The 13,963-nt window shown below is 40.4% G+C and overlaps 1 protein-coding gene across 3 annotated transcripts; it reads left to right on the top strand.

Moving 5' to 3' along the window:
* The first annotated feature begins 4,344 nt into the window (after positions 1-4,344).
* Positions 4,345-12,337, top strand: MRPL42 (mitochondrial ribosomal protein L42). 3 transcript variants are annotated; one of them, XM_074827060.1, is made up of 7 exons: positions 4,358-4,422; positions 4,914-5,049; positions 5,860-6,022; positions 8,420-8,483; positions 9,472-9,556; positions 10,850-11,013; positions 12,222-12,337. In XM_074827060.1, exons 2-7 carry the CDS (start codon positions 4,966-4,968, stop codon positions 12,265-12,267), a joined length of 606 nt encoding a protein of 201 aa, XP_074683161.1. In that variant the 5' UTR covers positions 4,358-4,422; positions 4,914-4,965; the 3' UTR covers positions 12,268-12,337. The 3 variants fall into 3 exon arrangements, with proteins under 3 accessions (XP_074683163.1, XP_074683161.1, XP_074683162.1); XM_074827062.1 differs by lacking the exon at positions 4,914-5,049 and having other exon boundaries at positions 4,345-4,422; XM_074827061.1 differs by lacking the exons at positions 4,358-4,422; positions 4,914-5,049 and adding an exon at positions 5,068-5,707.
* Positions 12,338-13,963: the final 1,626 nt, after the last annotated feature.

Genomic DNA, 13,963 nt, shown 5'->3' with positions numbered 1-13,963 from the left:
ACACCGCCTTTGCAATAAAAGAAACCCATCCATTCACAAATTCAGTTTCACTTCTAGGTATGATTGTATTGTACTTTTTCTAGTCCAGATTTAAAGGAAGCAAAGGAAACCAAATGCTTATTTCTGGAAGATTTTGAAACATTGGTTTCCATGAAAAAATAAATATTTATTATATTCAGTTTGCTAAAGAGCAGCCCGAATGATTGTACTATGAAACAATTTCCGAAATATGCCGCTGCACCAAAAGAGTTAGAACAGCCAAGTCCCAATCTTCCATTTCCCACAAGGGGGGTGTGTGTGTGTGTGTGTGTGTGTGTGTGTGTGCAACTGCTTACACAAAGCCCACACTAGTCCAGATGCCAGCTCTGATTTATAAATTTGTTCTTCTAAAACAGAGACAACCAACATAGTCCTGCCCTGATTACTACACAGCATTTGTTGCCCTAACTATAGGGCAACTGTTTTATGAGTTAGAATTTTTCCTGGAGAAGTTTGTAACTGACTGTTTGAGTAAGAACAGATGAGGTTTTTTCTTCAGTCAGAGAGCAACCTGGAAACAAAACTTTCCAGGTTTTCAAAGACATGAAGTCTCAGAGGTCTGTAACTCATCACCATTAGGGCCTCCACAGTATCCCCGCAGTTCATGGAAAGAACAACCTCCTTTCTCTTGAGATAATACAAAGTGAGCAGCTCCTCTCCTCTTTGCTGTCTACCACCTGCTGAAGCAAGCAAGGCCGTTGGCAGTTATCCCCATCTCCAGACATGCTGGAGAAGTGTGTAATCACGCTTCTGAGCTGTCCTTAAGCAGTTCCCGTCTCCTTACCAGAAAGTTGTAATCCGTCAGAACATGCTTCTAAGAATAGACTCACAGAACACTATGTGTCAGGGAGGGGGTAGACCTCATCTACTGTCTCGTAAAAAATCTTTTTATAGAAACCATCTAAAAATAGCCTGGAAGCTTAACAGGGAATGTGGTTTCCTTTTTGAAAAATAAAGTTCTGCAGTACCTTCAATTGCAACCTTTTAGAACCAGGATTTAAGTTACGAGATTTGCCATTACAGTGATGTTTTAAAAGCTCACATTTCCAGAATAAAATCATCACAGAAATACCCACAGGTTACCTCTAATATGAAACTAATTATATAATGAGGGTATAAGATCGGCGAATCTGAAAAGTCTAGTGAAGACTATTTTGTGAATCAAGATTCCAGAGGGCTGTCAAGTGTTCCCAATCAGTTCACTCAAGGGTCACAAGATTGCTAACAGTTTCTGATGAACCTTGCAAGTGATATTCCATTGCAGTGATGTGAAACAGAAGACTAAAGATGTAGTAGCACTAAGCAACAGATACTAGTAATCCTCCCAGTAGCTGTCCTGTCTGGAATCAGAAATTTCCCCCCAAGAACCATGTAGCATTCACTATGTGGAAAAAAAAATGATAATTGAAAACAAAAGTACAGACTGGTATGTGGTGCAACATTTATTTAAAAGAAAAAAAAAAAAAAGAAACTTCAAATTCAAGATCTTTTGCTATTCTTTACAATCTCAGTGACGAATTAACTCCTTAGCTGTTAACAACTGAACACCACCAGCCTATAAAATCCCTCCAACAGATGACTTGTTGGTCACATTCACCAGTAACATCAGAAACTCTACTTTTTCAAACTTGTGTCTGAGGAGAGAGAGAGCACATACCTGTGAGTATGTGTCTGTATGCAGTCCTCAGAAAATACATATGGCACTGAAGAGTAAAAAAATTGTCTTGATAAAAGCAAAAACATTGATATAGGAAACAGTAATGTAGGAGCGCCATAGAAGGCTTATATTACAGTGATGACTAATATACTGGAGCATATCAAGATCTAGTATTTTTTATGGAGAGGGAAATTTTCTAAGGGGCTAGTGAGAGGTTTTTAAAAATTATTTTTTCTAACAGATGCTGCTCAATATAGAGAACATAAGTTAAAAATAAAGTGTCTTACACTGGAGAAAGAAGCAGGTTCAATTTGCAGTGGTCTCCAGCTGTGAAGGGAATTCATTTCAAGGTTTCCATTGGACAGCAAAGGATTTTTGTCTCCTGAGTGGATGAACAATATCCTTTTGAGAAAGCATCTAAAAATCAGAGGTGTCAACCACAGTCGTCATCATCACTGAGTTTAGGCAATCTTTTAAAGAAGCTGTGACAGCTAAGTCATGAACACCTTCAAGATAAGTCACAGAAGCCTTAATTTTACTTGATATTTCCTAGGAAACTAGAACAAGGCCTAATGTGCTTGTGTCATAGGTTCACACACTCACACACAGATGTAGCGCACATGACTGTTCTGTGCTAAGGGACAGTAGCAAGGTGCATTCACATGCAGCTGTGTTGCAATGAGGCCATCCAGGAGAAAGGCAAGAATACTGAGCACCAGTTCCCCCATTGTCACAATCTGGTCGTGGTCATAAACTCGGTTAGAGTCACTTCAAAGTAACTCTGTTTATCCTCACTATGCTTATGGACAAGATATTCCTGAAGCTCACTCCATAAATGCAGTTTCACTCCTTTCTTTGAATTTCCAGACCACACTCGTTTCAGACAGTTTATAACCATTTATTTGGTCAACACTGTCCTTGAGCTTAAAATCCTCAACATGTTTTCTTTGTCCATCAGTAAAACCACTATCTTGCTTGTATTCAACTTCAGAAGGATGTTCTTCATCCAAGGGCTGGCCTTATCCTAGTACAAGGATTTCCTTGTGGGAGTGATGAGCTGGTACACAGCAGAAGATACACAAAACTGTGCTGCTTCTGTTTGGTGCCTGAGTCCAGATCAGACCCCTCTGTAGCTGCACACTGAAATGATGGAGAATGATGGAAAGAGCTGATCTCCACAAATGTGGAGTTGTCTTGTAGTGGAGATGTGATCTCCCACCTTGGTTGCATCTCTCCAAGTAGCATGTAGAACATTTTGGCCCATCTGTGGCCCCTCTCTCTATGACTTACTGAATCTAATACTGCAAGAAGGCCCAGAACAGATGTCTTCCATCTTCCACTGTCAGGAAAAACATTCAAAAAGAAACCTTTGCCACTGCTAATGGGAACAATCAGCTCTTGACTAGTGATTTCTGCCTACACTTCTGCTACTCTTCTGGAAGTTGTCAGTGTAACTACAACTCTCACAGCTACAGACAAAGTTAGACATTGCTGAAATTGCGCAGCTTCCAACAACAACTGCATGAAATTCCTGTACCACACCCAATGACCAGAAAAGATGCAATGGTTTGAAGGTATCTGGAAGAGGTTGCAGCCTTTTCAGAAGGCATTATCTAAGACTCTCCAAAAGGGTAATTCTGTGAAGGGAACGGAGACACAGTCAGCTGATGTGACTTAGAGATGCTTCACGGGCATGTGAAAGCTTACAGTGCTGGAGCCATTTCAGGTACTAGAGCAGCAGGTCAGATAAAAGACAAGAAGTAGAGATAAAAATCAATTATCAATGTTGTGTAAATATAGCATTATCTTTGAAACGGTTTGTGACTCAGGTCTCTGAAAGAAGCAAAGCAAGAAGCCCCAGAGCAGCAGTGTGCCTGGAGCACTCAGGTGAGTTTTCTGCACGTCTTAAATATCTAAAATGTGCTATTTCACGTACATAAAACCCAGGCCTACCCTGTGAAAAGCTATTACAGGTACTGCAGAGGTTTGGCAGGCTGAACAGAGAGCTGCTGCAGCCACTGTGTAATTTGACCTGGAAAGCAAGCAGGCTATGCTCGCAAACTTGTGAAACAGCCAATAATGTTAGAGATGTCACTTCAAATCATAGGATTAGAGGGGGTTATTTTGCAGCTAATATAACACCATGGCGTGTCCCCGGGACAGGCAGGTGCGCTACTGCCTGTTGCGGGGACTTGGCGCCCTCTCTCCCGGTTGAACAGCTGCTGCCGACGCCGGGGCGGCCCAACGCCCCCCGCTGCAGGTGTCTGAGCACCGCGCTGCCCCCCGAAACCCACTCCGCACAGGGACCCCCAGGGAGCGCCGGGGGCGGGGACAACCGGTGGGTGTTCGTCCGCTCCCCCCATGGCCCGGCTCGGCCCGGCCCGGCCCCTCGCCATCAGCGGCCGCCCCCGCCGGCCAAGGGGCGGCTCGCTGCCGCCGCAGCCGTATTTTGAGGTGCCTCAGGGGTTGTTACCGGGGCCGGGGCGGCGCTGGGCGGGCAGGCAGGCAGGCTGGCAGGGAGGGAGGGAGGGAGGGAGGGAGGGAGGGGTGGTGGCGGTGGCGGTGGCGGTGTGCCCACCCGGGGCAGGCCCCACCCACCCGCTCGCACTACGTCTCCCGGCGTGACGCGGGGCAAGCCGCTGCCGGAACCGGAACCGGCCGTCGGTGCCACTTCCGGTGCTGGGGTGGCCGGCGGCTGCTGAGGGGACGCGGGGGCGTTCGCACAGGTAACCGCTGCACCGCCGCGGCGGACGGGCAAGAGGCAGGCGGGCAGGCGGGCGGCGGTTCCCGCCGGCTGTTGCACTCTGCGCTGGGAAGGCGCTCGTGTCCATGGGCCGGGCCCGGCCGGGCCGCCGAGGGCAGGGCCGCTTCGCCTGAGGGTCGCGCTGTGCAGCGCTGCCCGCCCCGCCCTCCAGTTTTGTAGTTGATGATAACGCGTGTCAGGCTGATGCAGTGGAGCTACAAGCCAGGCCTCCGAAATGGGCCAGAGGAAGAGCGTTTATATACTTTTAGAAGGGTTAAATCGCTGTGTTTCGCACTCAGTTTTTCTTAATAGCTTGCAGATCCGTTTTTATATAGGGTAGTCTTCTGCTTGCTTTGACGGATTAACGACTTTTTTTTAAAAGCTAAATATTTTCTTTAATAATAGAGTGTCAGGTTTCATATTCCTGCTTGTTGCTGACAGGTCTTTAAATTCGTTTTCTGTATGCTGTCTCAGGGATGGGAATGCCCCGATTTAAACTGTAGTGGTCCTCGAGGTGAGGCCGAGAATGGTGCTTGAACGCTGTCCTTTGACAAGGTGGTCCAGATCTGCTGTATTCCTCACACCTTTTTTTGCTAATGAGCTTTCAAAGGCAAGTTATGAGCAGTTCTGTAGATGCTGTGTTAGTGTTCTCTAACTTCAGTAGCACTTGTCACAGGTGAAGAAAATGATGAATAAATATTTGTCAGAATTGGAAAATGCACACTTCTGGTGATGTTCTGAAGTGCGAAATATTAAGTGGTTTTAAAGAAGTCTTGTTTATTTTTTTGTGAGTATGTCTCTAAACTGTCTCCAGTTATGTACTTTTAAGGATCATTATAAGTTTCTCTTCGAAGCAATTTTTTTTCCTGTAGACAGTGAAAGCTTAAGATGTTTATGTGTGCCCTTCTGCTTCTGTGAAATTTTTAGTAATGTTTCAGGTATTCTAAATGGTGTTTTGTAGCTTTTAGGTGTATTGCTTTTGAGATGGATGAAACAAACTGCATCTAGACAGTTTGTTACAGCAAATGTTATTTATAAGTACTTCTGTTTTTATACTGGGCCATGATATTTACGTCATGAACAAGAAAAGCATGCTTCAGGAATAATTCTATGGAGCGCACAGAAGGAAGGGTGCAAAACTTATGTGGTTGAATACCAGTAGAAGAACCATGAGAAGACCCAAGCTTGGAAACTTAAAGTTAATGATGTACCTTCAAAGAGTACCTTTCAGTAAATAAAGTCTTGTACCACATATGGCTATTAAGGAGGTAGGTGCCAGTATGTTAAATAATAAGGACTTCTAAACAACTGACAAATAATGAAGAGTATACTGCACAAATTTTATTTATCCTTAAGGTATTCAAGAAATTAAGTCGTCAGTCTTTTATACCCTGACCAATTATAAATTGATTTCTTTCAGAGTGTGTTCTGCAGAAAAAAAGGATACGGTGTCTGTTTGAGTTCCATCTTGTCCAGGACTGGTTTCCTCTCTGCTGTCAGAATGGCAACATCACTTAGAACTGTGTCATCCAGCTTCTTTCGGATAAGTTCAGTAGCAACCTGTAAGCAGGCCCTGCTGCAGAGTAAGTAGTGATGGAATTGTAGAAGTCCTGTATTAAAATCTGTTCTTTAAGAGCCTCTTTCCTGTGATGTTTGAAGTAATGGAAGCATGGAAGTGAATTTTTATTTGAACAGAATGAAGTTTGATATTCCATGTTCTCTGCTAATAATTAAAGATAGCTCAATTTGTTTGTTTTTTTTTTTCTTTTAAAGCTTCTCTGGTTCACATATGATGCTCCTCCATTATTTAGGTTGCAAATACCACCCCTCTTACCACCGATTATATTCAAAGATTTAAACTTATGTTTTCAGACTTACAAAGAGTGGTGAGAAAAAGGTACAGTAAAATCTCATTACTTAACATAAACAGAGAACAAATTAAAACAGGCAATGTTATTTCTTAGACTTTTGTCCATGTTTTAGATGTCAATAGAAAGATGTAGAGGAGGTAGTAAAGGTGGTAGAAAAGACAGGAATTGAGAAAATATAATGGACATGTTACATCTTAGAGGTTAGTGGGCAAGGAGGGGAAAGAAACCTTAGAAAGAAATATGAACTATTTGCAGCAATATTTTATAAGAACTCAACTTCTTAATAACAAGAATGGTTTAACTGGAAGAACTGAAGCATGGAAGTGCTAACAAGTTATGAATTTAAGGATTTTATATCTAAAATATTTCTGAGAGGAAAATAGCTACACAAAAGTTTCTTCTTGCTTCTTTTAGCTTTCCCAGTTTTGGCACACTGAATGTTCTCCCCCTCCATTATAAACAGCAGTGAAGAATCCTATTTGTACTAAAACTAAAGATACTCTACATAAAATAACATGTCAGAAAAAAGTTGAAAACCTTTTATGACTTATTTGAAAACAGAGGGATCAGAACATGCTAAGACTTCGTTCCTGTATGATTGTAATTCAGTTCTTAAAGTGTAGTGGTAGAAGAAGCTTCACAGGACTCAAACTTACATGTTGATTTGTGTCATGTTCCGGTCATAGAGGTTTGCCAGTAAAAGTCAGGTACAGGCACCTCCTGGGCTCATCTTAGGCATGCATGCCTAGACACTTGTGGAAGACAAGATGCCCATGGTATGGCTCCTATATAAGGAGGGACTCTTACATTTTAACACCTTATGTTAGGTTTAGTTGGACTTGATCTTAAAGGTCTTTTCCAACCTAAATGATTCTGTGAAAAAATGGGAATGGAATCATGGGAAAACTCAGTTGGAAGGGACTTTGGGTGGTCTGTGGTCCAACCTCACGCTCAAAGCAGGCTCAGCTCTGCAGTCACACCAGGTCACAGAATCATTCAGGTTGGAAAAGACCCTTGGGATCATCGAGTCCAACCATCAGCCCTATTCTACAAGTTCTCCCCTACCCCATATCCCCCAACATCTCATCTAAACGAGGTCACTCAGGGCTTTGTCCCGCTGGGTCTTTGAGATCTCCGAGGATAAACCTGCCTGGGCCCCAGTCCCGCTGCTTGGCTGTCCCCATGAGGAAAACATTTCTCTACATATCCAGTCAGAGCCTCTCATTTCAACTTATGGGTGTTGTTTCATGTCCTCCCACCGTGCATCACTGTGAACAGACTGGCTTCCTCTCCTCGATAACCCCAGTCCTCAGTCACTGGGGGCTGCTGTTAGGTCTCCCCAAAGGTGTCCCTGCTCCAGGCTGAGCCAGCCCCATTCCCTCAGCCTCTCCCCACAGGGCAGGTGCTGCAGCCCCTGACTATCTTGGCAGGCCTTCACTGAACTCATTCAAGTTTATCTTTTATTAAAGGGCCCCGAACTGGCCATAGTATCTAGATGTGGTCTAACAGATGCTGAATAGAGGAAGATAATCCCTTCTCTCAGTCCACTTAGTACAGTCCCAGATGCTGTTGGCCTTCTTTACTACTTGCAATTCTTGTGATTGCTTTCCTTGGAGCAACAGGAACCTGGGGAAAGGGTTAAAGTTCTCTAGTGTTATAGCAGCCAAGATGTTATAGTTTTGTGTTTTGTATAGTATACAGAGCAGTTGCCAGCGAAGTACAAATTTGATTTTTATAACAATTATTGCTATGAATGAAATTATGGTCTTTCCTCTAAGTCATAAGGTAATGTTCTTTGCATATATAAAGAATATGCTCTATGGTGGAATCTATAGGTATTTTGTTCATGCTGTGATTTTTTTCTCAGGAACACAATACAGTTGGAAAGGTAAATGTGGGCCATAGCTACCTAGATACTGTATTTTTTGATTGCGCTAGAAATCTGTGTAGTAAAGTGAACTTCTATTCAGACAGTGTTTGGGTTTTGTTAATCTAAACCCATGTGATTATAATCCCCAATTAAGACAGAATGGAATAAAAAAGTAAACATTCTTAAATTTGGCACAGCTCTGTTTTTACATTAGTGTTCTTTACGTGTGTGTTTTGCAGATGGAGCTGTGTATCGTGCTTGCCATAAATCCACATTCTCAGTCCTCCCTGAAGACTACAATTGGTATTTAAACATGCTTTGATGTGTGGCCTTTTCATGGCCAGGGCTATTCCAGGGCTACTTTCTCTGTTGTGAAGTTGTCATATAATGGTATCAAATATATCTTCTGCCAGTTTTGGATATACAATAACTTTAACTAAAGTACCGTTTCCGATCATAACAATTGTGAAGTTAGTATTTAAAACAATGAATATAATGAAAAGTCACGCAGGAATCCTTCTAAACGTGGTGATGACCCCAGAACCCCTGTTTTGTTTGTGGAAGAGCAAAAGTAGCTAAGAGCAGTCATTTTCATTGGTGCTTGTTGTTAAGACAAACTCCAGGTATTTTTGTCCTGCTGCATGGGGAACTTGAGTAGAAACTGGAAAATATGATACAAATATAGCGAGAAACGCAGCATCCACGTCATTCATATAAGATTTTAGGAAGCCAATGTGTCATGGCAGTTAATAAGGAAGAAAGGTGAGAAGGGTCATACTCCCTCAAGGAGACTCTCAGTAGGACTTTTTGTTCATCATGTCCATAATCTTTTACCAAATATAAAAGTTGGAATCCCAAACAGAGCTTTGCTTCCTACTCTTTCTTTTGTAGGTGCAATACTTCTTATAAAGGCATGTTGTCCTAGAGATAATTATCCCCATCTGTTGCTACAGATTCATGTGCAATTATTCGAAGTGTTAAAAGATTTTTTTTTTTTTCTTCCAACCCATATTTCCAGCTATCTTTAGTACCTTCTTTTAGCACTTTTTTCCTCTCCATCCAAAAAACCCCCATAAAGATGGCTGGGGGGAAAAAAACAAAAAAAAAGAGGAGGTACAGGTGAAGTATTTGTGGCCCTTATTTTATAAGGGTTTATTTTATAGAAGATTCTTAAGAATTCATAAATGCAGGGTCAAATCTGGTTTTCTCTGGGACTCGGGCTGCTCAGTTACAATTTGCGGAAATGCTGAGCAAGGGATATGTTTAAGAATGTAAGTTTTTATCTTTATAGCAAAGTGGAACTTGCAGTGACATCAGATTTGAAGACAATTGTCTGCTACCACCCTTCGCTTGAGATTCCATACGAGCATACAAAAGTATGTCCAAATGTACACATTTGTATTTCTTACTTTTGTAAAGGCATAAGTAGTTCATAAAAGATGTCCTAAACACTCAAAATTAATTTGAAATACTGAGGTACTTTTTAGTATGTGATCAGCATGTCTGTGAATTAAGTGAATGATGAATATAGCTGCTGCCATGAGGAGGACCTTATTCTTAATTGAATTGAGGGAAAGCTGCAGAGTAGGAAATGCTCAGATATCACAGCATATAGTGACTCAAATAGAATTAAATGAGGCACTCAAATACTTGTGCACTACAGAGAAAACTACTGTCTGTCTATGAGCATACTCCTCAGAAAGGATGTTTGAAATGCTGGTTATAGTTCACATGTCCCGCTGTGTACAGATGCAGCAGTGTGGGCAAGAGGGTATAAAGAAATGCTGCTGCTGCTTTCAACTTGAGCTTTAAATTCCATTCAGTGCTTTGCATTCATAAATGCCACAAAAGACTTTAAATATTGAATTTTTATTTATCTGTAGTACTTTCTATGTGTTCTTTATACTGATGAAAGTAAGTCTAGATGAAACAAAAGCGTATGCTAGAAAAGTTAAATTTCCAGTTCTCACATGCTAGTAAAATCCTGCAAATGGTAGCTATGTTGCTGAAGTAACCAATGTGAAAATTCTCCATTGAAAATTTAAAACATTTTAGCACTCTTTGCCTGCAAATTACCTTTCAGTATTTTTAAATTTATCAGTTGCATGTCTCAGGAAAAACAGATGTAAAAGACTAAACCAAGGAAAAATATTTGTAACGCTGCTAGTAGTTAGGTTTCAGGTTGAGAGCAAACGTCTTAGTCTTAGCGGATGCACAAACAATTAGGAAGTGACATTCTTCTCCAAGGTACAAATCATCTAAAAGCTTTTTTAGTGATGATGATTATCACTATGAATGAATCTGTAAATAGGAATAATACGAGTACTTTTGTATTGGTAGAACTGAAGCTTATGATTCAGCTAGTGAACTGTAAGGATGAGATCAGCAGTAATGATGAAGCAGTGCTGATTTTAGGGATAGGGTAATCAGCTGTTGCACATGGGGTAATTAGATGTTTCTAGAGGTCTGCTCCACAGTGGTGTGGGTTTCTTGGGGGTGGGGATGGAGGGGGATGTGTGATAAACAGCCTTTACAATTACAGGTATTCTTCTGTATTCCTTTGGTTTCAGCCTGTTAAGAGTAAATTGTAATGCTATCTATGTAGCTTTTTTTTTTTATTCTCTCAAAAAAAGGAGAAAAAGGAAATACATACACTACTGTTTTTATAGCCCATACCACGGCCAGATCCAGTGAATAATAAAGAAGAAACCCTTGACCAAGTTTTGAAATCCAGATTGAATGAAAAAGAGCTAAAGAACAGTAGCGGTCCTACAATTGAAGAGCTCAGCAAAATGTTTTACACAACAAAACATCGTTGGTATCCTGTGGGACAGTAAGTCTTTTCCTTTCAATACTTGTTCCTTTTGGAGGTAAAGGGAAATACTGGAATAATTTAATGACCAGATTGAACCTAGGGTAGGTCATGTGAGACAAGGTAGTATTAGCACATGGGCTACTACATAAAATCTTAAATGCAATGTTGTGTAAGTGGAAGACTGTATTTCATAAGGCTTTTTAACACTGCCCATTTGGTAGCCTTTGCAACTTTTTTGGGGGGTAAAATGTGTCACAGACTAGAAATTTCTTATCTAGTTAGCTACTGGTTCAGGTGATTCATTAAAGTTGCATAAGACAATCTAGTATGAAAAACACCCTCAATGGACATAACCGAATCAGCTTGGAAACATGCATTGTCTATTCCTTAATAACTTTTCAGAAAAAATGGAATGATTCTCAGGCTTAAGAATATAGTAGAGGTTTTTTATTTCAAATGGTGAAAAGTGCACCTTGGTGTGCCTTGTACTCAGAAAGCTAGGAGGAGGAGAGGCGCAAATATGCGTGACCGAGCTTAAAGAGGAACTACATACATTCAGATATTTGCACTGGAAACTACACCTGTTGCTAGCTTCTAATGGAGACTTTATACAGACAGATTTTCTTTTTTTTGTCCACAGAAAACTTCTTAATTATTGTGTTTTGGGAGTAGATAAAAGGAATGAAATGGTAGAACTTTCTATGGCCAAAGGGTAGCTGTCACTTTAATGAGCACCAAACAGGATCTTCATTGTTTTAGCGTGGGCAATTAAGAGGAAAGTAGGGATCATTTTTGTTGTGAAGAGTTTGTTTGTTAGTTTGTCTGCAAAATATTACACTATTGAATGTACAGTCTGGCATAACTCCTTTAAACATCAAGTCTCTTTGTTCTGTAGCAATCATTTTAGCCAAAGGAAAAGCTGACCATATAATAAAATTAACTTCACACAAAGGATTAAGAATAAACAGCAGCTTTTGTACTTATTCAGCTGTAGAACTGATTGGATTATTGCGTGCTTGTAGCAGATGTAGCAATAGAAATGAGTAGCGTTATGTAACTCCATGAACAACAGCAATGACATCTAATGAGTTGTGATGGGTTGTGCTTGTGTATCTTGTGTTTTGCTTACTTGTGTAACCTCCAGAGCACTCACTGGGGGGAAAAAATATCAGGAGAATCAAAGACTCTCCAAAGCTTGCATTCATCTCAGCCTTTTTTTCTTCTAGGTATCATAGAAGACGCAAGAATCCTAATCCTCCCAAAGACAGATAATTAAGATAACTTCTTGTTCATCAGCACTTTGCTATTAATCTTTACTGGAAATAAAAATTACAGAAAGATAGATGTTTGGCCATTCTATGTGAGTACTATAACTAAAAGATGCTTAATTAAATTTGACTGTTATTTTCTACTTCAACTAGTTGACAGAAAAACAACAAAACTGCACAACTGAAACGAGGAGCCAGTGAAGGCTGTTACACATGCATGGTCAGTGAATGTGCCAGTCTTAAGACTGGATGTAACAGGTGATGGGAGTGCTCCGATTGAACTCGGTCAGGGGCTTATCGTTGGTAAAGTGAATAATGCATAGAAATCTTATGTCAAAATGGGAAGTCTAGAATGGGACACGTTGGGGTCTGGTGTTATTTGGGGGGGATTTTTTTTTTTAGAAATTCAGTAATGGAAATGCAGGTGAGCTTGAATACTAAGGTATTTATGAAATAGTATTGATGAAAAATATTATGAGGTATTTATGAAAACAATGAAGTAGTTGTGCTTCTCCTATTACACTTGTAAAATTTGATTCCATGTTTAATCCTACATCAGCCAAGTGGTTGTATTGAAGGCTATTATCATGTACTGAAAACTGGCCAACCTGGTTAAATTTTAGTTTCCAAAGCGTAATAAACTCACCCTTCTAAATCACCCAGCATTTCCAAATAGCTGAGAACTTCTGTGTGCATTTGTGGTTTGTGGGTTTTGTTTGGGTTTTGGTTTGTTTTTTTTTTCTTAAACCCCACCCCAGCTACCATTTAGTGAGGATGCTATGCCTGTATATAAATCGGAATAGCTGTAGCTCAGGGGAGGAGAGTTCTTTGCTGCAGCAGGGTAATTGGTGAAGACTCCCAGCTCTTTCTAGCTTACCTAGTGGGAAGGATTGGCCCTTTATATAATAAAATGCTTTGAAGACATTTGGTTTGTTTCTACTTCATAGCTTTAGCGCTTTGTAGAGCTTAAATGTTTCTGCTCTTATAATATTCTATGTCACTTAGCATTTTTTTCTCAGAAAAAGGAGATTGTTTAGTCTGCAGTTTTAGTCATCAGTCTTCTGATAGAAAGGTCTAGCTTGGAACATCGTGCCTCTGCAGAGATCCCAGTGACTTCATTAAGAAGTCTTAGCAGATCCTTATGAATAATCAGAAAATAATTATCTCATATGTGTCATACATTTTGATTGTATTTCCTTTCCAAAGCAACTCGGGTAAGATGGGAAGGTTCATGTTTTTTCTGTTAGTCTAGTGTCATCTTGCCAGCATGTGTTATCTACGGATTTTGGCACAAGTGGAGTACCATGTGAAGTCTCTAATCCTGGTCACCGTTAGTATAAAGGACACTTTTCTAAAGTTATTACTAAATAAACTTTTTTCCTTGAATTTCCTTTAATTGTGAGAACTTTAATGTTGGAGGCATGTAAAAAGACTGCCTTTAAATACTTCTGGAAAATTTTACATAAAGCTAGTCTAAGAATTTATCTTGGTATTAATTTTTTAAAAGTGCATTTTTAAATTGAATGCCAGTTAGCTGGTAATGGTTTATCATGGCAGAGCATGAAAGGATTTTGCTTATTCTCTCTGTTACACTGTTAAGATATGAGTCCATGGTTAAGCCCATATCAACCAAATGATTTTGGCTCCATATTGTATGATGTGTTGCTTGCATGATAACAAACATGCTATCATGAAGGAAT

The sequence above is a fragment of the Strix aluco genome, chromosome 5 (assembly GCF_031877795.1).
Source record: "Strix aluco isolate bStrAlu1 chromosome 5, bStrAlu1.hap1, whole genome shotgun sequence".
Classification (NCBI taxonomy): Eukaryota; Metazoa; Chordata; class Aves; order Strigiformes; family Strigidae; genus Strix; species Strix aluco.
This window is presented reverse-complemented; position numbering and strand designations above follow the sequence as displayed.